Source organism: Theropithecus gelada, chromosome 10, assembly GCF_003255815.1.
Source record: "Theropithecus gelada isolate Dixy chromosome 10, Tgel_1.0, whole genome shotgun sequence".
Lineage (NCBI taxonomy): Eukaryota > Metazoa > Chordata > Mammalia > Primates > Cercopithecidae > Theropithecus > Theropithecus gelada.
This window is the reverse complement of record NC_037678.1, coordinates 10,676,112-10,702,254: the sequence shown is the minus strand read 5'-3', so window position 1 is coordinate 10,702,254 and position 26,143 is coordinate 10,676,112. Positions and strand designations below refer to the sequence as shown.

The 26,143-nt window shown below is 38.0% G+C and overlaps 1 protein-coding gene across 1 annotated transcript in view; it reads right to left on the bottom strand.

Moving 5' to 3' along the window:
• ENTHD1 (ENTH domain containing 1) overlaps nucleotides 1-26,143 on the bottom strand; it is a 147,901-nt gene that overhangs the window by 110,908 nt on the left and 10,850 nt on the right. The window contains exon 3 of the mRNA XM_025399761.1: nucleotides 5,924-6,166. Within this exon, the coding sequence (XP_025255546.1) occupies nucleotides 5,924-6,166 (243 nt within the window). The remainder of the gene's footprint in view (nucleotides 1-5,923; nucleotides 6,167-26,143) is intronic.

Genomic DNA, 26,143 nt, shown 5'->3' with positions numbered 1-26,143 from the left:
CTATGACTCAAAAAGTGGAAGTGGACCATGAAGTGGAATTTAAACGCTGAGTTTGGTGGAGCAACAAGACTCAAAAATAGCCCTGAAGCCAACATCGTGGAGAGCCATATCAGTCATAGAATACCTACAAGGGAGTATTTCAGAAGAGAGAAATAAATTTGTATGTTTAAGCGGCTAGCATTTTTGTGGCGTCTACTGTCATAACTTGTGGATGCATCTCATTCTAACTTAGCTACTGCTCTTTGAGTTTTAATTTGCTACTTCTGTCACATTAAGAATGTCCCCCTCATGACCGGACATGGTGGCTCACGACTGTAATCTCAGCATTTTGGGAGGCAGAGGCAGGCAGATCACCTGAGGTCAGGAGTTCAAGACCAGTCTGACCAACATGGAGAAACCCTGTCTCTACTAAAAATACAAAATTAGCCAGGAGTGGTGACACGTGCCTGTAATCCCAGCTACTCGGGAGGCTGAGACAGGAGAATCACTTGAACCTGGGAGGCAGAGGTTGCAGTGAGCCAAGGTTGCTCCATTGCACTCCAGCCTGGGCAACAGAGTGAAACTTCATCTCAAAAAAAAAAAAAAAAAAAAAAAAAAGAATATCCCTTCAATTTCTTATTTTTTCCTACCCCAACTCCAAACTGTCAGTTTTCTTTCTTCCTTTAAAATACACCTTCAGATTCAAATGCCTACATAAAATTGGTTAGTATTGCCAAGTTTACTTAATCTAATTACTCTTTTTTGGACACAAACACACACATCTGTATATCTAGGATGTATTCATATAGAAAGCAGATAAATGAAATAAAAATAACAGATTTTAAAACAAATTTACTAAAGATTTTACATCCAAACATTCACTGTTCGCTTTAAATGGTATTCTTACTATAGATTTACTATAATGATGCCATCATTGACTAAAGCTTTTTTAGAGTATCTTTTCGTGAAACAGACTTAGAAGAATGTGGTAGCAAGATCTTGTCTCGAACAAGTATTTTTTCAAGTCAGCTGGGTGTGGTGGTGTGTGCCGGTAGTCCCAGCTACTTGGTAGGCTAAGCCAGGAGGATTACTTGAGTCCAGTAGTTCAAGACTGCAGTGAGTCATTATCACACCACTGCGCTCCTGCCGGGGTGACAGATCAAGACCCTGTCTCAGAAGAAAAAGAAAAAAGAAAAGGAAAAGAAAAAGCACATAGTACATCACAAGCTATAACCTCCATTAGAGCAGAAATACAGCCATTTTACTTACCGGGCTTAGAACATGTCTGGCATTATAGTGAGCCAGACACTCAATATGTGTTTGTAGTAGTAAAAAATAATAACTCGTAGCAAAACTTCATTTGAAGGTGGATTCACTTTTTAAAAATAGTCAAGTCATTCATAGCTCAGTGTAGTGAATGAGACATGTCATAAAGATGGAGAATATCATTTTAGGTTTAAAAATGCAATCTGTGGGGCCAGGTACGGTGGCGCACGCCTGTAATCCCAGCTACTCTGGAAGGCTGGGGCAGGAGAATCACCTGAACCCAGGAGGCAGAGGTTGCAGTGAACCGAGATCATGCCATTGCGCTCCAGCCTGGGCAACAGGGGTGAAAATCGGGGTCAAAAAAAAAAAAAAAAAAAAAAAGCAATCTGTGACTACAAAACAATAAACTAGAATTTCTTGCATGAATCGTAAAATCAGAGTTGAGTTACTTCTGTATTAATTTAGGGATTCATTTCCTAAGCTTACAATTAACAAGGCCAAGTTCACTCCAGTTTCAGAGCATCTGCCCTGCTGTTCCCTCTGCCTGATATACAGGCACACCTTGAAGATACTGTGGTGGGTTGGGTTCCACATTACTGCAATAAAGTAAATATTCCAGTAAAGCGACTCACACAAACTTTTTTGTTTCCCGGTGCATATAAAAGTTATGTTTACATTAGACTGCAGTCTACTTAGTAGACTTAGTATGCAATACCATGTTGCCTAAAAAATACATATACATAACTTAAATAATACTTTATTGCTAATTTAAAAAGGCTAACAATTATCTGAGCCTTCAGTGAGTCATCATCTTTTTGCTGGTGGAGGGTTCTGTCTCCATGTTGAGGGCTGCTGATAGATCAGGGTAGTTGCTGCTGAAGGTTGGGAAAGCTGTGGCAATTTTTTAAAGTAAGACAACAATAAAGCCTGCAACATCAACTGACTCTTCCTTTCACAAAAGATTTCTCTGTAGCATGCGATGCTCTTTGATAGCATTTTACCCACAGAACTTCTTTCAAAATTAGAGTCCTCTCTAATCCTGCCACTGCTTTATCTACTAAGTTTACGTAATATTCTGAATTCTTTGTTGACACTGCAACAAGTTCACAGCATCTTCACAGGAGTAGATTTCATCTCAAGAAACCACTTTCTTTGCTCATCCATAAGAAGTAACTCTTCATCTGTTCAAGTTTGATCATGAGATTGCAGCAATCCAGTCACATCTTCAGGCTCCAGTTCTAATTCTAGTTCTCTTGCTATTTCCACCACATCTGCAGTTCCTTCCTCCACTGAAGTCTTGAACCCCTCAAAGTCATCCATGAGGGTTGGAATCCACTTCTTTCAAATTCCTGTTAATGTTGAAATTGTGGCTTCCTCCCATGAATCACAAATGTTCTTAATGGCATCTAGAATGGTGAATCTTTTCCAGAAGGTTTTTAATTTACTTTGCTCAGATCTATCAGAGGAATCACTATCTATGGAAGATATAGCTTTATGAAATGTATTTCTTCAGTAATAAGACTTGAAGGTTGAAATCACTCCTTGATCCATGGGCTGAAGAATAAACACTGTGTGTTAGCAGGCATGAAAACAACATTAATCTCCTTGTACATCTCCATCAGAACTCTTGGGTGACCAGGTGCATTGTCAATGAGCAGCAATATTTTTAAAGAAATCTTAAGGGCACTAGAATTTTTGGAATGATGAACGAGCAGTTGGCTTCAACTTAAAGTCACCAGTTGCATTAGTCCCTAAAAAGAGAGTCACCTGTCCTTTGAAGCTTTGAAGCCAGGCATTGACTTCTCCTCTCTAGCTATGAGAGTCCCAGACGGCATCTTTTTCCAACAAAAGGCTATTTCATCCACATTAAAAATCTGTTTAGGGTAGCCACCTTCATCAATTACCTTAGCTAGATCTTCTGGATAACTTGCTACAGCTTCTCCCTCAGTACTTGCTGCTTCACTTTGTACTTGTATGTTATGGTGACAGCTGCTTTCCTTAAACCTCATGAACCAACCTCCGCTAGCTTCAAGATTTTCTTCTGCAGTTTCCTCATCTCTCTCAGTCTTTGCAGAATTAAAGACAGAACCTTGTTCTGGATTAGGCTTTGGCTTAAGGGATACTGGGGCTAGTTTGATCTTCTATCCAGACCATGCAACCTTTCTCCATATCAGCAAAGGCTGTTTCCCATTCTTACCATTCCTGTATTCGCTGGAACAGCACTTCTAATTTCCTTCCAGAATTTTTCCTTTACATTCATAACTTAGCTAACTGTTTGGCAAAAGAGGCCTACCTTTCAACCTATTTCAGCTTTCAACATGCCTTCCTCACTAAGTTTAATCATTTCTAGCTTTTGAATTAAAGTGAGAAACCTGCGACTCTTCCTTACACTTGAACACTTACAGGTCATTGTAGGGTTATTAATTGGCTTAATTTCAATATTGTTGACTCTCAGGGACTAGGGAGACCCAAGGAGAGAGAGAGATGGAGATCAGTAAAGCAGCCAGAACACACGTGACATCTATCAATAAGTTCACTAGTCTTCTACAGTTATGGTTTGTGGTACCCCCAAAACAATTATAACAGTAACAGCTAAGATCACTGATCATAGATCACCATGACACATATAATAATAAGGAAAAAGTTAAAAACATTGCAAGAACTACCAAAATGTGACACAGACACAAAGTATGCACATGCTATCAGAAAAATGACGCCAATAAACTTCCCGGGTGCAGGGTTGCCACAAACCTTCAATTTGTAAAATATGCATTATCTGTGAAGCGTAATAAAGCAAAATGCAATCAATCGAGGTACGCCTGTACATGGGCTGCTCCCTCACTTCATTCAGGTCTGTTTAAAGATTCACTTCCTCCAAAAGCCCTTCCCTCATCACATGACCTAAAATAAACCCATCCCTGTCACTCTCTGTTCCCTGACCCTGCTTTCCTTTTCTTTATGGGACTCGTTATTATCTGACATATTTTGTGCTTCTGACAGAGACATCCTACTCTCTATCACTAGAATATTAGTTCCATGATAAAAGAACATTTATTTTATTCACTCCTATAGCTCCAAAGTTCTGCTGAATATCCAAATTTTAAATAAATTCAATAATTATGCATTTACAATGAAAGAAGAAAGAATTGAGAAAAGAAAGGAAGAAGGAAGAGTAAGAAAGGTAACATCGAAAAAGCATAAGTGGGGAAGAAACTCTGGATGAGTCATAATTGGTTCTTCTTCTCTGTTACTCTGTTTTTAGCATCAGTTTGAATTAAAGGCTCCCATGAGAAAAATTTCAAAATGAGTGGCTGTCTCTTTTGGAGATTTATTTCAAAAGAATCAGATCCCCTAAAGAAAGAAATTCCACCACTTTTAGAAGCAGGTAGGTAGTATTTGCTACTATACTTACAATGGCTACCCTCTTATAATGTCTCTCTCCAATTCCAAATATGGATGTTCACTCAATGTCCCATTGGGTGAACATTTGAAACTCTTGATTAAGTCAGAAAAGCACTTGAATGATTGTTAGCAAGATTAACATGTGTTGGTATTACTAGTGACACTGTTATATTTTTGCACTTAACTGACAGTTGGAATTATCTATTTGTACTGAATACAAAGGGACAGTTCTCTAAGTCACATTTCACTGATGTTCTGGCTTCCTCAAGCTGTCCATTCCTCATAGACAATTTATCAACAGGGTTTCTACTGGAGAAGTTAGAGGAAAATGATATTTTTTTTAAGTTTTAGCAAATTTGGTAGAAAAGAAGATAGTATTTTTCTACTGATGTCTATTATAACATTATAAATATATCCTTTTTTTTAATAAAAGTTCAGCAGTCCATATTTAAAGTTTTAAGCAAAGGAAAGAGTACAAGGTATTGTCCTAGAAGAACTTTTAGAGCACTTTTAGGATTCTGAAGCACACTTAAAAAATGTCAATTATTTGATTTATATTATAGGATCAAAGAGACCTCATACACACATATCCAGACACCTAGTGTTAGAAAACTGTAGTCTTTCACTTTCCAGTTAAGGATAAAAATCTTAAAATTGAATCACGATGCCAAATAGCGTAGTCACTAGTTTAATAGCTTAAAAGCTCAAAAACATTTTATTTGAATCAAAGATAACTGCATTCAGAAAACAGTCATAAAATTGGGCCGGGCACAGTGGCTCATGCCTATAATCCCAGCACTTTGGGAGGCCAAGGCAGGAGGATCCCTTGAGGTTAGGTGTTTGAGACCAACCTGGGCAACATGCTGAAACCCTGTCTCTACTAAAAATACAAAAATTAGCTGGGCATGGTGACAGGAGCCTGTAATCCCAGCTACTCAGGAGGCTGAGGCAGGAGAATTGCTTGAACCCGGGAGGCAGAGGTTGCAGTGAGCCGAGATCTTGCCACTGCACTCCAGCCTAGGAGACAGAGCAAGATTCCATCTCAAAAATAAATAAATAAAGCAAAGAAATAAAGCTAAGAAATAAATAAACTAAAATATGTCATAAAATCTTCTACTGAATATTCTTCATCATTGTTTTCTATAGTATGAAGCCTAATATGGTAATAGTAGTACTAAATGATATTAATAATTTAGTACTAAAACATAGTATTTTATATTTTTAAATCATTTTTAATGATACCTGTTGCATTTTAGGCCAATGGTCATATACGTACTTTTATTACGTAGCCTTCCAAACTTAGGAAGCTTACACTTCTTCTCTGAAGCAGAAATATCTGATGTAGGGGCAGAAGTACGCGCTGTCAGTGAGCTACTTGAACCAAGTGGTCTTTTAGAAAACAACATAGAGTAGGAGGTACGCTGTCTAGTCCGACATGCCACTTCCCTCTCTTTACACAGCAGTTGTTCATCCATCAGCAATGTGATGACTTGCTTAGATTTTTCCCGGACATAGTAACCTGAAAAATGCATTGAATCTGCTTAGAAAAGGAAATACTAGTTAAGGCTATAATTAATTCTTATTCTACAGAAATTTTTTAAAAAGTAAAAATGTCAGCAGTGAAAAAACCTGCAGCAAATAAAGAACTGCTGATAAGTATATTCCTTTTCTTATACTTTAAAAGGTAAATAGGTCATTAATATATGATAAAATTATATACTGGCATTACATTTTTCACTTTAAATACATTATTGGATTTTCCTTTTAAAAGCAATGTATGGCCGGGTGCGGTGGCTCATGGCTGTAATCCCAGCACTTTGGGAGGCCGAGGCGGGCGGATCACAAAGTCAGGAAATCAAGACCATCCTGGCCAATATGGTGAAACCTCGTCTCTACTAAAATACAAAAAACTAGCTGGGCATGGTGGCATGTGCCTGTAGTCCCAGCTACTCAGGAGGCTGAGACAGGGGAATGACTTGAACCCGGGAGGCAGAGGTTGCAGTGAGCCGAGATTGCACCACTGCACTCCAGCCTGGCAACAGAGTGAGAGCTAGACTCTGTCTCAAAAAAAAAAAAAAAAAAAAGCAATATATACTTTGCAATAATCAAACAATATAGACATACAAAGAAGGAATATGAATTGGATCTAGATATACTGACCTAGATGTATGACTAGGACACATGGTTAAAGATTTAAAGTAATATACACAATTTGATTTGAAGCTGTAACATATAGAGGAAAAGAAGCCACTATATATGTATACAGAAGAGAGAAGCAGATAGAGAAATACATACAACTGTGGTTTGAATATATCCCCTCCAAAATTCAAGTACTGCCAATGTGATAGTATTAAGAGGTGGAGCCTTTAAGAGGTGATTATGCCATGAGATCACCTTCTTTGTGAACAGAATAAAGGTCCTTATAAAAGAGGCTTCCCACAGCATTTGTCTCTTGCTTGCCTTCCACCATCCCGTTTCGGACCTTCTGTCACATAAGGACACAGCATTCCTCCCTTCCAGAGGATGCAGCATCAAGGTGCCATCTTGGAAGCAGACAGCAGCCCTCACCAGACAACTGAACCTGCCAGTGCCCTGATCCTGGACTCTCCAGCCTCTAGAACCGTGAAAAAATAAATTTCTCTTCTTTCTAAATTACCCAGTCTGTGGTTCTCTGTTATAGCAGCACAAGCAGACTAAGACAGACAGACAGACAAGAATACAGGAAGGCAGGCAGGCAGGCAAACATATGGCATACTCACAATATTGTTAACATCTGTTACCTTATAGGGGTACAGTTGGGGTGGAGCAAGAAAAGGGAGAGCAATTGGCTTTTCTCTGACATAACATCCTATCCAAACAATTTGTTGCTTTTTAGCAGAGTGACAGAGCACAGTCAAAGACAAGAATTCTAGTGATAGTGATAGCTCTGTCCTTAACCATCTGTGTGACTTTGAGTCAGTCAGGTGGTCTATCTGGGCCTGAGTCTTCTATCTGAAAAGCAGCACAAGCAATATCTGTCTGGTTGAATTCCCAGATACAAAGGTACACTGTAACCTATAACTCACTCAAATATAAGGTATTACTATTATTTCAATCTTCTTCCTAGAAAAAACGATAAGGGAAATCACTTGCCTTTCTCCATCTTGGGATGAACTCACAAATATGGCTTCCCAAGCTACCTTTCAAAAATAAACTGAAAAGTCCCTAATGATCCACTTGTATGTTCATTGTGGGCTCTAGGTATGATGAATTAAAGTATTAATGTTTTCTAACTATAATTTACTAGCAGTGGGAGTGATGAAAAATGGTCAAATTTGTGGTATATTTAGATGACAGTGGCCAACAATGTTCTCTCACTGCTGGTCACTTCATTAAGCATTGGTGTGGACAGTGTCAGAAGCTTTTGCTCAAGTTGCCATCTTTTCCAAGATTATTTTATCTAATCTCACTTCTTAGTTATTTCTTCCTTCCAAATCAACTTTATAACTGCTTCAAATCATATCATTCTAAACACCCTTAGCCTCCTATGATCAGTTTGCATTCCATAACCCGAATTGCCACAATGTTTTGGGAAACCATTCAGTGTCATGTGATAAACAGAAGTCGGCTATGAATTTTAGCCTTTCGGAACAATATGTCAGACACTTATCTTTCCCCTGAAAAATGGACAAAGCTTGGTTTTGGAGGCACAAAGAACATGTTTTCCCATGTTTAACATCAGGAACTCATCTCCTTCCACCTTCCCCCTCATTCCTTCTACTCTAGCTACCCTGGTGCTTTACTCTGCAATTCTACCAAGCTCTTCATCTCCTTAGAGCCATATTTTGGCTGTTGCTTCTGCCAGGAACTCTCTGTATGGCTCTATCCCTGATTCACTCAGGTCTCTTCTCAAGTGTCACCTCCTCAGAGAATCTCTGTTCTGCCTACCCTTTCTAAAACAGCCCCACCCTCATTGCTCTCTATTCCTTTCTCCTGTTTTATTTTTCACCTTGGCATTTATCACTACCTAGTATTATATATTTATTGGTTTACTTATTTATTGTTTGTTTCCTCACCAAAAATATAAGCTCCATGAGGGGCAAAGAAGTCTCATTTTAAACACTGATATTTTCAGTGTCTCCAAGAGTGACTGGCACACAGTAGATGCTCAGTAAATATTTACTGAGTTTCCAAGGTGCATGGATCACTTGAGGCCGGGAGTTCGAGACCAGCCTGGGCAACATGGTGAAACCCCATCTCTACTAAAAACACAAAAGTTAGCTGGGCACAGTGGTGCACACTTGTAATTCCAACTACGGTGGTGCACACCTGTAATCCCAACTACTCAGGTGGCTGAGGGATGACAAATGCTTGAACCCAGGAGGCAGAGGTTGCAGTGAGCTGAGACTGGGTCATGGCACTCCAGCCTCTCCAGCCTGGGTGACAGCATGAGACTCAGTTTCAAAAAAAAAAAAAATTACTGAGTGAATTAATCAATAAAGAAAAAAATTACCAAAAAGCTGCTAATTTTCTTCTTGACATAGTGTAAATGGAACCAGATTGATGAAAAATACTAAGTCAATTTACAACTTAGCTGCCTAAGACAGTTGCTTGGCTTGAAATAATTTCTTGTAACACTGCTCTAATTAAGTTAGAACTAGAAATCATAGAATAGATGTGAAATATTCTCCTTGGAGTCTGTGTGGATTGGTGGGATTTGAGGGCAGCTGCAATAGTTCTAAGAGACAAGCAGTTACACCAAGCAGAGAGCCAGTTGCAATCGTGGAGGACTTCTCCCCAGACCATCAGAGCCCCACCCTGAGGTAGCAGTCAGCAGCACCAAGAAGATCAGGCCACAGCAGTTCACCAAACACAGGGAAGAAATTACCCAGAAGTGAGCTTCTGCCCACTACCCTGGCTTCCTATCATCCTAGAGATACTAGGTACTAACCTGGCTGTTCAAAAGCATCAAAGTTGAAAGTGAGAAAATCCAAGAAGAACCTAATAAACCTGTTTCAAGGATGAGTTAAATAACAACAGTAATAATTCGATAGCACCTACTTACTACTAAACAATATGTTTCTGAAAAGAAAGGGAGGACAGCATACTAAGAAAGAATAGTACTGGAAGTAGAAAACTTAGGCAGCAAAAGAAAGAAATGGAATTGGAAGTAGAAAACATGGATTATCTGAAATCAGAAATTAAACTAGTTCAACAGATCAATACCCAAGGATATTATATAAAACACATCAAGATAAAAAGGTTGTTAGATGAGGTATGGGTTAAAATGAAAATAAAGCTATATACAGTTTTAATTGGGAATCTTTTGGCTCTAAGTGACAGAAACTCCATTTGAACTGGGTAAAGCAAAAGCCAGGGAAAACCAGGGGTTGAAACTGAGCCTCAGGCACAAAGGAAGCCAAGACTGGAAAGCTACCAGGACTTCTCTTCCCTGCCATCTCTGCTTTTCTAGGAAATGCTTTCATTTTCTCTTCTTACAGATTGGCTTCTTTTATCTGGATGGTTATGGCCACCAACAGCTCTAGATTCACACTGCCACCTGAGAAGTCTCCCTCTTCCTTCCTTCAAATTTGGAGTATCAGGAGAAGGACTCTAAGTGACCCAGCTTGAAACAGTCACATGCCCATCATCATGGTCACAGGGTGTGATGCTACAATTGGCAACCTCAATTACAGAATGACAGGGGAGTGAGAGTAGGATCCAGGTGATAGAAAAATGAACAAGTAGACAACCAACTTGAGGAGTCCTCCCAAACAAACAAAAAACAGGACAAGGAAATCAAATTAGTAGAGCAACTACGCAAGAGATCAAGATCCAAGGACATTCATTTATGCAGTCAGTTAATAATTTCTGGAACACTTACATTTCAGGAAGTATTCTAAGCAATGGGGGTGCAAGTCAGTAAAAAAGAGGCAAGGTCACTGCAAGTCAGAAAAAAAGAGGCAAGGACACCTACATTGTAGTTGGCTGAAACAGCCAATAATAAACACGATAATTTCAGATAAAAATAAATGTTCCAAAAAGAAATAAAGTAGGGTGATACGCTGGACTTTAATTTTGGGTATGGTCATGGAAAGTCTTGCAGAAGAGGTAACATGGCTGAGTCTTGAATAGTAAGAAGCAGCCAGCTCTGCACAGACATTAGGGCAGAGTGCGCCAGACAGGGAACAGCTCCAGTTTCTTCGGGAAAGCCTTCCATGGACAGTGAACACTCCCTCCCACTGTGCCCTGTGCAGAATGGGCCTCGGACTTGGCCAGGCCCTGCTTTCATGCACTCTCACAGTACCTTACCCTTGTCTTTTACAGCACTTTCACAGTTAGCAATTGCCCGTTTGGTAACTGTCTTTTCCCTCCAATTAACTGTGACATCCACGAAGGCCAGACTATGCTTGTTTGTTTAAGAGACACTTAAGAAATGTTTGTGAAATGAATGAATATGCTGAGGAAAAGTTTTCCAAATGCTGGGGAGAAATCTATATACATTTAAAGCTGAACCTCGTGTAAAGAGATTCGCAAATATGGTAAATTCAAAGATCTTGGGCATTGAGATGCACCGCTAGAAAAAATATGTATCAGAAGATCTTTAGTAAAACATGTACGAGGCTTCAAACAATTGTAAAAGTCTTAATACTACTGTCTCTATTCCTGACTCACTGCCCTACCAAAATCTACCCTTCTTCCCATATTCCTTTCTTGGTGACTTTTATCTCCATTCTAAGTTAGAAATATGAACATACACCTCCCAAATTCACTTATCCATGTCTATTGACTATACCCACTAATTATCTTCCAAATCCATTCTCTTCTCTTCATCTTGGTTCAGACCTTGATCATTTGTTGCCTGCGGTGTCCTAAATTACTTACTTAGCTTTAGTCTTCCTTCCAATCTACCCTCCACAATGCCTTCAGGGAATGGGGTGGGGGTAGGAAGGGAGGGGAGAAGTAGCTAAAATATCTGATCAAATTTCCAGGTTAGAAAACCTCCAGTCGGTTGCAGTGAGCCAAGATTGCACCATTGCACTCCAGCCCGGGCGACAAGAGTGAAACTCCATCTCAAAAAAAAAAAAAAAAAAAAAAAAATCCCTCCAGTCAAGTTGGCACAGTGAGTTCATGCTTCAAAGTATCCCCCTGTTCTGTTCCAAATATACAGCAGTAATAGACACTGCCAGTCTCAAAAACAAGATAAAAACCCCCACGAAGCAGAAATATAAGAGAAATGAAAAAGCAGTGAGCAAGGCTGAAGCCAAGGGCTGCTGGGCTCTTGATCTGCCAGCCCAGAGTTCAGCTCCTCAGGTGTTAGGAAATCACAGCTGGTCTCACTCTTTAATGTTACGGGGGCAGTGTTTGTGAGAGAAGGCTGGGAAGAAAAGGAGAAGAAAAAAAAATAGCCATCAACTGCTTCCTGGGATATAACTTATTTGTAGCTGTGGATCTAAAAGCAGGAGGACACACAAGCAGTCTTAATACTTGGAACTAAACTAAGCTGCCTGCTTGCTCAGCTCCTGGGTCTAGAACATTCTAGTATTATCACAGGGCATGTGCCCCAAGCCACCTTTATAAGGCCTGTACAGGAGGGAGTCTAGAAGACCTGGGTAAAGGGAACTGGAAAACCTTTATTTTATTTAAAAAAAAAAAAAAAGGAAAAAAGGAAAAAAATGAACATGAGTGATTGTGGGAAAAAACCTCCCACTCAAAATAGTCTAAGAACTAAAATTCTAAAATACATATTTTTAAAATCTAATGCTAAGAAAGTCAGCCAATGAAATCAGCAATCTATGTAAGACCTCAAATTATAAGAATCCCAGAAGAAAACCTAGAAAACACCGTTCTGGACATTGAACTTGGGAAAGAATTTATGACTAAGTCCTCAAAAGCAACTGCAATAAAAACCAAAAATTGACAAGTGGCACCAATTCAACTAACGAGCTTCTGCACAGCAAAAGAAACTATCAGTGTAAAGAGACAGCCTATAGAATGGGAGAAACTAGGCATCTGACAAAGGTCTGATATTCAGAATCTACAAGGAACTTAAACAATTCAACAAGCAAAAAACAACCCAACTAAAAAATGGGCAAAAGACATGAACAGACACTTCTCAAAAGACATACAACTGGCCAAAAAACACACAGGAAAAATGCTCCACGTCACTAATCATCAGAGAAATACAAAGCAAAACCACAATGAGATACCATCTCACACCAGTCAGAATGGCTATTATCAAAAAACCAAAAAAACAACAGATGCTGGTGAGGCTGTGGAGAAAAGGGAACACTTGTATACTACTGGTGGGAATGTAAATTCGTTTAGCCATGGTGGAAAGCAATCTGGAGATTCCTCAAAGAACTGAGAACTGGTTTCAACCCAGCAATCCCATTACTAGGTATATATCCAAAAGAAAATAAATCATTCTGCCAAAAATACATATGCACTTGTATGTTCACTGTAGCAATATTCACAATAGCAAAGATGTGGAATCAATCTAGGTGCCCATCAATGGTGGATTGAATAAAGAAAGTGTGGTACATATACCATGAAATACTATGCAGCCATAAAAAGGAATGAAATCATGTCCTTTGCAGCAAAATGGATGCAGCTGGAGGCCATTATCCTAAGCAAGTTCATGCAAGAACAGAAAACCAAATACTGCGTGTTCTCACTTATAATGGGAGCTAAATATTGGGTACCCATAGACATAAAGATGGCAACACCAGAAACAGGATTACTGGAAGTGGAAGGCAAGAAGGGAGGCAAGAGTTGAAAAACGAACTATTGAGTACTATGTTTAGTACACGGGTGAGGGGATCAATTGTACCCTGAACTTCAGCATCATGCAGTGTATCCAGGTAACAAACCTGCACATGTACCCCCTGAATCTAAAATAAAAGTTAAAATTGTAAAAAAAAAAAAAAAAAAAAAATCAGCAATCACAATATAAATCCACACCAAATGAAATCAGTGTTTCTATAGGATCTTCTATAGAATATATATTCTATTATTTGAAAACCCTCTAACAAAGATTTTTAAATAAAGAGATTAATACATGACTCATTGACAACAAGGAATATAAAAGTATAAAACAAAACAAAGGCAGATATGAAACAAGACCAGATGGCTATGAAAAGAATCAATTAAAAATCCTAGAAATGAAAACTGCAGTCATTAAGATTTTTTTTAAAAACTCAACATCCAAGATAAAAACCAGACTAGAACAGCTGAAGACAGATTTGGTAATTGGAAAACAGTACTTTATTTATTTATTTATGTTTATTTATTTATTTTTGAGACAGAGTCTCAATGTCTCAATCTGCCACCTAGGCTGGAGTGCAGTGGCACAATCTCAGCTCACTGCAACCTCCGCCTCCTGGGTTCAAGTAATTCTCATACCTCAGCCTCCTGAGTGGCTGGGATTACAGGCAGACACCGCCAGGCCTGGCTAATTTTTGAATGTTTAGTATTTTTGCCATGTCGGCCAGGCTGGTCTCCAACTCCTGGCCTCAAGTGATCAACCTGCCTTGACCTCCCAAAGTGCTGGGATTACAGGCATGAACCATCGTGTCCGGCCAACAGGAGAATGGTACTAAGGAATTCTCTCAAAATACAGCACAGAGAGGCAACAAGATTAAAAAGATTAATTAAAAGTCATAAAGAACAGATTATAGGCCCCAATATTCATCTAGAGGAAGTTTCAAAAGAAAATTGAGGTAACAGAAAAAACACAATATTCAGAGACAAGAGCTGAGAATTTTACAGAAAAGACATAAATTTTCACGTCAAAAAGATCTCCAAAGACCAAGTAAGATAAGTAAGTAAAAATAAATCTATACCAGAAACACTTAGAAAAATAGAAGAATATTTAGGATAAAGAGAAAATATTAAAGCTATAAATTCCTTCTTTGGGTTTATAATAGCATACTTGCCATTCAGTCGGCCCATCAGCCATTGTCAGCAAATGCTGATTTCCCACCTCCGCCACAGAAGGAGAAGAAACTGAGATACAAATAAAGTATCCTCAGCCCTCCAAACCTAGTGAGGGAGGCCAACGTGTGAATCAATAATTATGGCAGTATGACAGGGCTACAATGTATATATGGACAAGGTGCTAGGGACAAGCAGAGGGTGACCATTTTACAGGACAGTAGAAAAGACCACCTTTTCTACTGGCTCATATCTGTAATTCCAACATTTTGGGAGGCCAAGGTGGGAGGATCACTTGAGGCCAGGAGTTTGAGACCAGCCTGGGCAACATACAGAGATCCCTTCTCTACATTAAAAAGAAAGAAAGAAAATTAGCTAGTCATGTTGGCAAATATTTGTAGTCCTCACTACTCAGGAGGCTGAGGCAGGAGAAAACTTGAGCCCAGGAGTTGGAGGCTGCAGTGCGCTGTGATCACACCATTACACTCCGACCGGGGCAATGGAGTGAGATCCTGTCTTCTAAAATAAATAAACAAATAAATACAGACCTTCCTAGTGAGTATCTGAATGGAGCTTTATTTGAACATGAATATCCGTTCTAGGAAATGAAAATAATAAAAGTTAAAATCTATCAAGAGCTGATAGTATTAACTAATATTGATGGGTAACCTACTACGTGACTAACTCTCAGACATATCTCTAATCCTCAGAGTTAAGGTAAATTTTACCTAAGAGAAAAGTAAGGTTTAGGGTGATGAAGTAACTTTCCTGAAGTCATAAAGCTAATAAACTAGAAAGTGGAGGTTGGCTTTAATTTTTTTGACTGACCTTAGTATATACTTACAAGCGATTTCATTTGATGAGAACCTTAACAGATAATAATTCTGCTGATGCAGCACTGAAAGGGCTAAACTGGTTGCTTTCCCTTTTTTGTTTACTGTGCTTTGTCATCCATGTGAGTACAATAAATAAAGAGCTCCATGGGAAGACTAGCCAGCTGGGTAAAGGTCACATTTAAGCTTAAAAGAATTCATGCTTTGCTTCTTGCTATCATGATTACCAATAGGATGTCATTTGTTGAAAAGGAACACAAGGCTAAATAGTCAACTATTTTAAATAAAAGTTTTTGGTTTAAACTCACAATGCTATAACTTCTAACAACAAGGCTTATGATGACCTAAAGCCTATAATATATGTTTGTTAAAGGAAACTATGTGTTCATCAAAAATATTTGTTACATGAAATTGCATTTGCTCACTTAAGCTATAAATAAACTCAGAAGCCTGTGTTAATTAACCCACCAACAATAAGTGCATCCAAATTACATTATTAATCTAATCCACCATCATATATTAGGTGGGTTCTCTGATTAGAGAATTCTGACTCTCAATGTCTGACATTAGTCTGAAAATTAAGTCTGATCCACTTTTAAGCTAGATTGTTTCCCACGATGCTTGGCCCCTGCATCATACTACTAGGAACTGTCTGCCTCATACACCCCAAATCCAGTCCCTTCTGTAAATGTATTAATGCCCCCAAATTTTAGTTATTTGACTTTATAGCCTTGACATGGCTAATCAACAGCTAGAGTAATTTTTAAAATATTTTCTATTTTATTTTTCTTGAATATATTTTTTCCAGATATCTTGGCTTTATTCAATTCATTATAGTTGCCTTGAAAAGGAAGACTTCAGACATTGCTTTTTCCTCCTACTCCTAGGGTTCCCGCTTTGTCTAAACCTTTTCAAGGCCCAAATACTTGATGTTTTCTCTCTTTCTATGAGAATCTAAACTCAAAAAGCAACCTCCCCCCACCCCAACAAAATCTTAATAATTTACAGCCTAGTGTAAATATAAATAAATGTACTATGTCTCCCAGAGTATTTGCCTTCCATATTTTCATTTATATCTCAACTATGGCTTAAAGGCTTTGTTCTTAGTCCAAGATATTCAAAATCTGGTGAGCAAATAGGTGGGTGACTGGTATGAGCACATCCGTGAGTGTTGGAGGATACAATGGGAGAGGCAGCCTATACAGAAATCAGTCATTAGTATAAATGTGAAGCACCTTATTCTTAAATTAGGTGACTGATCATGAAAATGAAAAGCTAAAATGACAGGAATGTCACCAATGAATGCTATTTCTAGTAAAATCACTTTTTTTTTTTTTTTTTTTTGAGACAGGATAGAGTGCAGTGGCACAATCACAGCTCACTACAACCTCAAACTCTTGGGCTCAAGCTGTCTTCCCACTTCAGCCCCCTATTAGCCATACCTAGCTAATTTTATTTTCTTTCTTTTTCTTTCTCTTTTTTTTTTAATGTAGAGACAGGGTCTCACTATGTTGCCCAGGCTGATCTTGAACTCCTAACCTCAGGAAACCCTCCCACAGTGCTGGGATTACAGGAGTGAGCCACCACACTCAGCCTAACGTAACTTTTAATAACAACATTGAAATCTGTCTCTTTAAAATGTGGCCCTCTTTTTAAAACTATACCTTTAATTTAAATGTATGTGTGTATATGTATATGAAATAGTCTATTTAAATAAAATTAATTGCAGTTTAATGACTTAGCTAATTGAGAATAAAAAACACACAAATCTATAATCCACACAATTCCTAGAATCTGAATTGGTTTTAAAAGAATACTGTAATTTCTGTAAATAATTTGATGATATTTTAAAACTTTCATATTTGATTAGATATTTTTCAGATAATTTTAATTAAGTTCACTCTAGTAGTTCGGTGAAACCCCATTAGGATATTTTTAAGACTTAACTAGGAGAGGCTGTTTAGTATACTAATAGCATATGACTCAGGATATATTATTTAGATGAGTTCTAATTGTGTTCAGCCGTAAACTGGATATGCAACCTTACCTAAATAACTTAATATCTCTGAGCTTTGCCTCCAAGTTTCTGTAAAAGAGAAAATACCCGCTCTTGTCTTTTCACAAGATGCTTTAAGGAGATCAAACAAGATCATGCATATGGAAATAGTCTATTATTAAAATCTAATAATTCTCAAGCAATTGGATACCATACAGATAAGAATGAACTCTATCTCTCACAATATACGCAAAAGCTAATTCTTGATGGATCACACACCTAGTTAAAACTATAAAATATCTAGAAGAAAACATAGGAGAACATATTCCTTGGGATAGTTTCTCGGACAAGGTAAAAAAGGCATTAACCATATGTATTAGTCCACTTTCACGCAGCTGATAAAGACATACCCAAGACTCGGCAATTTACAAAACAAAGAGGTTTAATGGACTTACAGTTCCACAGGGCTAGGGAGGCCTCACAATCATGGCAGAAGGCAAAGAGGAGCAAGTCACATCTTATGTGGATGGAGGCGGGCAAAGAGAGAGAGCTTGTGCAGGGAAACTCCCCCTTACAAAAACACCAGATCTTATGAGACTTATTCACTATCATGAGAACAGCACAGAAAAGACCTGCCCCCATGATTCAATTCCTCCCACAGAGTCCCTCCCACAAGATGTGGGAATTCAAGATGAGATTTGGGTGGGGACACAGTCAAACTATATCACCATAAAAGAAAACCATAGATTGAACTTCATCAAAATTACCAACTTAAAACTTTTTTTACCCCATGTTCTCCTACAAATAGATCTTGAGAGCTTGTTTGGAGGTCCTAAAAAGGGAGTGCAGCTACTCCTATACCCTCAACCAAAGAAAAATCCTCTTCTATCCTCTTTGACCAAGAATCCAATTTCAGGAGAGACACACATAGAGTGGTGAGGGAGGAAAAGGACTCCTGCCTAGCCAGCCAGATTGCCCTCACATCCAGAACGACAAACTTCTACTCATCCTAAGACAATATTAGAAAATGGAAAAGACAAGCTACAGAATTTTTGTAGCCTGTAGGATGGCAGAAAATATCTATAATATGTCTATCTGACAAAGAACTCATATTCAAAATATATAAAAATTCCTAGAAATCAATAATAAAAAGATAAAATGTTAAAAATAGGCAAAATATTTGAGCAGACAATACTTGAACAGGCAAAAGATGTCCTCATGGGCAAAAATCATATGAAAAGGCACTTAACAACTTTACAGGGAGATGCAAATTAAAACCAAATTGAAACGTTATACTCCCATCAAAATGGCTAAATGGAAAATAATAACATTCCTAAGTGTTGATAAGGATGTGAACAATAAATTCTCATATATTAATAGTGAAATCACTTAAGAAAACTTTAGTTTCTAGTCATATTTTATGGTTTCTACAACCCGGAAATTCCACTCCTCAGGATATACCAAAGAGAACCGAATGCATATCGCACAAGAATGTTCATAAGAGTTTTATTCACAATAACTTAAAGCTATAAGCATCCCAAATATTATCCATCAACAATAGATGGATAAACTGTGGTATGCACATATAATGGAATACAACTCAGCAATAAAAAGAAATTATATTCTGATATATACAACAATATGGATTACTCTCAGAAACATTATGTTTAGAGAAGCCAGAAACTGAAGAACACATACGACATGCTTCCATTTACATAAATTTTAAGAAAAAATGCAACAAATCTATACAGTTAAAGAAATTCAAAAACTAGTTGCCTCTGGAGAGGAGGGAAAACAGGGATGAAGGAACTGGATGAGGTGATGAAAATGTTCTTTATCGTGCTATGGGTGATGGTTCCACCCATCAAAATCCATCCACCTGTACACTTAAGATTTATGTATTTCATAATATGTAAATTATATTTCAATAAAGTAGTTAGCATAAAACTATTTTAAAACGTAATTTGTAGTGAAGAAAGGGAAATTTTTGTATCAGTCAACTCTGACATTTCTATTTTTTATCTTTCTAAAAAAAGTCAATTGCTTTAAATTTGCTAAAGGAATAAAAATATCAAGGTATTAATCATTCATTCATCAAGTATGTATTGAGTGATCCTACCCCAAGGCAAGGTACTAAGTGCTAGGAACACTGTTCTTGCCCTTGAAAAATTCAGAGTTTTGCAAGGGATAAAGACGTGTACATAAATGGACTGTGACAGAGGCATACAGACACTGTAGGCATAAAAGAGAGAATGTTAGACTACCTGCGAATGTTAACGAGATTCAGAACGATCACCTGGGAACCTGGAATCACCTGTGGTAACTACGGTGCCCACTCTTGTGAGGTTGAGCCTAAATTGTAATGGGCCTTCACCTAAGATAAAAGAGACTGACCCAGCCTTGCCAACTATTTCTAGCTGTTTACCCAAGACCTTCAAATTAGTTAGACTTAATGAAGGATTTTTAAAGTCACCATAAAGAGTACATGGTGTATGCTTCTTGTACCATCCTTCACCTAAATAACTTAGAAACGGATAAAAAAGGATAAACCTGACTTCTGATCCAAAATGTAAAAACTTGGAGTTGCCACTCCATTCTAACAAGTAAAAACCTGAACATACAGAAAAATCAACAACTCTTCTTGGACCCATCAGAGAGGTGTAGTCACAGGGCAAACCACTGAGCCCCACATTGAGACTGACAGGCGAATACAGTACAGAGAATCGTGGCTTGCTGGAGCAGAAACCTCCAAGGAAAAAAGTGCTGAGGTCGGGAAGCCTGAACTATAACTGAGAGATCAAACCTCCAGGGGAAGTCTTCAGGCCTCCCCCACTTTTGTTTTACCTCAAGGAGCTGGACCAAGTTCTCGCAGTAAATACTGGAGAAAAATCCCCTGGTGCTTCTAGCAGGGCGAGGGAAAAAGGAACCATTCAGAATTTTCCAGAGCATTCTGTTCTTAACAAGTTCTGCCCTTAGGAGAAGCTAGTTAACCAAAGCCTAACCTGATGGGGTGTTATCAGAGCCTAACTGATCTGGAAGATCACTAAGCCTAACTTACTGCCACATCACTAAAGGCTTATTTACCTGAGATCCTCTTATTGTACCTCATGCCCAGCTATCAAGAAAAAATTACAAGACATACTAAAAGGCAAAAATCGCAGTTTGAGGAGACAGAACAAGCAACAAAACCAGGTGCAGATAGGGCCAATATATTAGAATTATTAGACTAGGAATTTAAAATAACTATGATTAAGATGTAAGGGCTCTAACGGATAATGTGGACAGCACGCAGCATAGATGAGCAATGTAAGCACAGAGATAGAAATTCTAAGAAAGAATCAAAAAGAAATGCTAGCGATCAAAAATATTGTAACAGAAATGAAGAATGCCTTTGGTAGGCTTTCTGGGAGATTGGACACAGTTGAGGAAAGAATCTTTGAGCTGGAGGACATCTCAATAGAAACCACTAAAACTGAAAAGCGATGAGAAAAGCTGAATGACAACAACAATAAATAACAAGAACAGAACATCCAAGAACTATGGGACAACTATAAAAGGTGTAACATATGTGTAATGGAAATTAACAAAGAACTATGGGACAACTATAAAAGGTGTAACATATGTGTAATGGAAATTAACAAAGGAGAGAGACACAGGAACAGGAGAAATATTTGAAACAACAGTCACTGATAATTTCTCCAAATTAATGTTATACACTAACCACAGATCAAGGAAGCTCAGAGAACATTAAGCAGGATAAATGGAAATATTTTTTTCAAAAAAAAATACTCCTGAAAGAAACCAGAGGAAAAAAACACCTTACGTATACAGGAACAAAGATAAGAATTACATTCAACTTCTCAGAAACCAAAACTAAGAAAGTGAAGGAGAAATAAAGACTTTTTTAGTCAAACAAAAATTGAGGGAATTTGTTGCCGGTAACCTACCTTGCAAAAAATGTTCAAAGAAATTCTTTAGAGAAACGGAAAATGATAAAGTTCAGAAACTCAGATCTGCATAAAGAAATGAACTGCATCAGAAAAGAAATAAGTGAAAATAAAAACTTTCTTATTTATTAATAAAACAATAACAGCAACAATGTGATTATACATGCTTACACATATGCTTATATATAAGCAAAATAAGTAACAGCAATGATACAAGGGATGGGAAGAAGAAATCAGAATTATTTTATTATTATAAGGTACTAGCACTACCCATGAGGCAGTATAGTGTTATTCATTAAAATTAAACTTTCTGATATGCAAAAGACATGGTCAAGAAAATGAAAAGATGAGACACAGACTGGGAAAAAATATTTGCAAAAAAAAAAAAAGAGAGAGACGAAGGAGTGTTATCTGAAATATACACAGAATTCTTAAAACTCAACAATAAAAACAAACAACCTGACTTAAGAATGGGCCTAAAACCTTAACATACACCTCATTAAAGAAGATATACAGGCTGGGCGCAGTGGCTCACACCTGTAATCCCAGCACTTTGGGAGGCCAAGACAGGTGGAACATGAGGTCAGGAGATCAAGACTATCCTGGCTAAGACAGTGAAACCCCATCTCTACTAAAAAGTTCAAAAAAATTAGCTGGGCGTAGGGTGCCTGTAGTCCCAGCTACTTGGGAAGCTGAAGCAGGAGAATGGCATGAACCCAGGAGGCGGAGCTTGCAGTGAGCCAACATCACGCCACTGCACTCCAGCCTGGGCAACAGAGCGAGACTCCATCTCAAAAACAAAAACAAAAACAAAAAAAAAACAACACATATACAGATGGCAAGTAAGCATATGAAAGATCCTCCACATCATACGTCATTAGGGACATGCACACTAAAATAACAATAAGAGATACTATATACATACCTATTAGGATGACCAAAATTCAGAACACTGACAACACCAAGTGCTGGTAAAGACGTAAAGCATCAGGAACTCTCATTATTGCTGGTGAGAATGCAAAATGGGGCTGCCACTTTAAAAGACAGTTTGGCAGTTTCTTATAAAACTAAACACTCTTGCCATACAATTGAGTACATCAGGTTCCTTGGTATTTACTCAAAGGAGTTGAAAATTATTGTCCACATAAAAAACTTCATACAGTTGTTTATTTGTAATTGCCAAAACTTGGAAGCAATCAAGGTGACATTCAGTAGCTGAATGGATAAATATACTGCGATTCATCCCGACAATGGGCTACTATTAAGTGCTAAAAGGAAATGAGGCTGGGCGCAATGGCTCATGCCTATAATACCAACACTTCGGGAAGCCAAGGTAGGAGGATTGCTTGAGGCCACAAATTCAAGACCAGCCTGGGCAATGTAGTGAGACTTTGTCTCCACAAAAAATTTTAAAATGAGCTGGGCGTGGTGGTGTGCACCTACAGTCCCAGCTACTCTGGAAGCTGATTCTCCTCTGAGAGGGTCACTTAAGCCCAGGAGTTCAAGGCTTCAGTGACCTCTGATAATGCCACTGCACTCCAGCCCAGTGACAGAAGCCTACTTGAAAGGGTACATGTTGAATGATTCCAACTAAATGACATTTTAGAAAAGGAAAAATTATGGAGACAGTAAAAAGATCAATGGTTGCAGGAGCTGAAGGAGGGAGGAAAAAACAGGCAGAGCACAGAAAAATTTTAGGGCAGTGAAACTACTCTGCGTGATATTATAATGATGAGTACATGTAATTGTACATTTGTCCAAACCTATAAAATGTACAACACCAAGAGTACACCTTAAAGTAAGCTATGGACTTTGGGTGAAAATGATATGTAACTATATATTCATTGACGGTAGCAAATGTACCACTTTGGTTGAGGATGTTTATGATGGGGGAGGCTATGCATGTACAGAGGAAGAAGGTATTTGGGAACACAGTATTTTCCTCTCAATCTTGCTGTGAATCTGAAACTGCTCTAAAAAAACAAAGTATATTTTTAAAAAACTTTTTAATAAAAAGACTAAATTTCTGAATTCTTGTCCCAGGATAGTGATCAGAATTAGTTCAGTCTCAGCCCCTTCCATCCTGCTGTATGTAATTGGTTAAATGTTTGGTCAAAGCTGGAAACATGACACATGCTGACAGGATGGAGTAAAGGAGTGAACAGAATGATCAGGATGAGGATAGCATTCTTAATTCTTTCATTCAACAATATACTGTAGTTGTTGAGAACATGTATTCTGGAGCCAAAATGCTTAGATTGCAATCTTGTCTCTACCACTAACTAGCTGTGTGAAGAGTTATTCAACCTCTTTGCAGGTTGGTTTCCTCATCAGCAAAAAGGAGCCAATAACATTTCCCATCTCAAAGGGCTGTTGTGAAGATTAAATGAATTCATGCATGCCAAGTGTTGAGAATACCACTTGTTACAAAGTGTAGTAAACATGCTTGCTAATAAAAGAGCCCAAAAGTTAGCAAATACAGAATAAGTTTATTTTTAAACACTACGTTAGTTACATTTCAAACAATATGCTCAATATGTCCTTCTATAGCCTCGACAGTGTTTCCTGTGAAGTACCTTTAACTTTAAAGCAATGTATCCAACTGGTGATTCTTTTAGAACTACAGTAAGTACAATACACAATGTCACCAAAGTCTGGAAACACATGGAAAATCATGAATTAATTTTTTCAGATTAACAATTAGACTCACTGCTTAAATTCAGAGATATATCGCCTGAAAAGTTGTCTAGAGATTAAAGAAAAATGTGTTGAGAAATGATTTGAAAAAGTCACTTACTATTCTCTGATGTTTCCCAATTTTTCCTATTTGTTTTCCCAATGTTTTTCCTACTAGTATAACTATTATTAATTACTGTGCACGTACCATGTGACAGGCACTGCTGAAGATACTGGAGATAGGGCATGGACGAAGCGGACATAAAAGGTAAAATGTCCCTGCCGTCGTGAAATGCACACTTTAGTAGGGATAGACAATAAACGCATCCTAAAATAGAATATACACTATGTCAGATGAGAAGCGCTATGGGGAAAAATGAAACAGAAGGTGGCCAGGGCATGTCAGTGCAACGAGGAGGCCGGGCTGTTTTTTATAACTAGGGTAGAATTAGAAGACCTCTAATAAGACTTTCTGAGAAAGCCATGCAGGTTTCTGGACAACAGCATTCCAGGGAAAGGGAACAGCAAGTGTAAAGACCAAATAAGAGAGCCAAGAAAGCCCTTTTTTCTATATCTTCTTTTGTCTTCATCTCTCTTGATAACCTGTAACTACGGCAGGCTCCAGATATAGATTACTTGGACCAAATAATTTCTCTTTCATTCACTTCTCAGTACAGACTTGATACTGTCTTCTTTCTTCTCCGAGTCAACAAAATCATTTTTATCTAGCAGTTTTTCTTTCTTGTTTTTTTATATGACTTCCATTTGATAAAAATTTACTGTCTACTCTGTGCAGGCCTGACGGTGAAAGGATGATTAACATATGGTACATGCCCTTACAATCTAGTTAAAATGAGACATATAAAATCAATAAAATATACCATAAAAAGCACTGCTTTGATATTATGAATAAAGTACTGCAGCAATTAATTCCACCCAATGAGGGAAAGAGTAGTTGGGGATAGAGGGAAAAAGGATTCTGAGCTAGGATTTGGAGATTAAGTAGGAGTTCAAAACATGGACAGCGATAAAAGAGTATTTCAAGGGGAAAGACAAATCTTAAGTATAAGCACAGAAATGTTTAAGGAAACAATATATTAGGAATGACTGTTAATGCAATGTGCCACATTGAAGACTAGGGAAGTAAGAGCAGAAAAGTAGATTGGAAACATGTTAAGGGGCCTGACTTTATCCTGAGAGCCAGTGGTTTGCAAACTATTTTGACTGTATACCCCAGCAGTAACAAATTGTTATGCAAGTATATATCCTCAATGAATGCACATTTATTTAAGTATGAGTGAAATTATGGCAACAGCTACTCTTCTAGTATATCACATTCATTAGAAAACACACAAAGAGGGCTGGGCACAGTGGCTCACACCTGTAATCCCAGCACTTTGGGAGGCTGAGGCGGGTGAATCACTAGGTCAGGAGTTCAAGACCAGCCTGCCCAAGATGGTGAAACCCTGTCTCTACTAAAAATACAAAAATTAGCAGGGCACGGTGGCAGGTGCCTGTAGTCCCAGCTACTCGGGAGGGTGAGGCAGGAGAATCACTTGAACCGGGGGGGCAGAGGTTGCAGTGAGCCAAGATAGCACCACTGCACTCCAGCCTGGGTGACAGAGTGAGACTCCATCTCAAAGAAAAAAAAAGAAAAAATACACAAAAAGAAATACGTAAAAGATAGTATTTTCCCCAATGGAATCTTTTTCATTAATTTGTATTAGTGAATAATGTGTACAATGTTATCAATCAATTGCTAATGTACCTTCCATAATCAACAAATGAATGCACTATGCTTCTGTTGACATTTCAATTCTAACTTGCATTTTTCTTGCTCTCTTGGTGGTAATAAATTATCAAGAGTATTCATAAAGTCTAGCATAGTGTACTTGTACTTGCTTTGGTGCTAAGATCAACTGTTAGGGAATCTGAAAGATCTTTATGATAGTCAACTTAAACACATCCATGTATACCTTATCTTATACATATAAAAGGTACAAATGCATAAAAAGACAACTTTCTTTCATGATAAAAACACTCAACAACTAGGAATAGAAGAGAACTTCCTCACCCTGATAAAGAACATCTAAGAAAAAACCCATAGCTAACATACTTGATGACAGGAA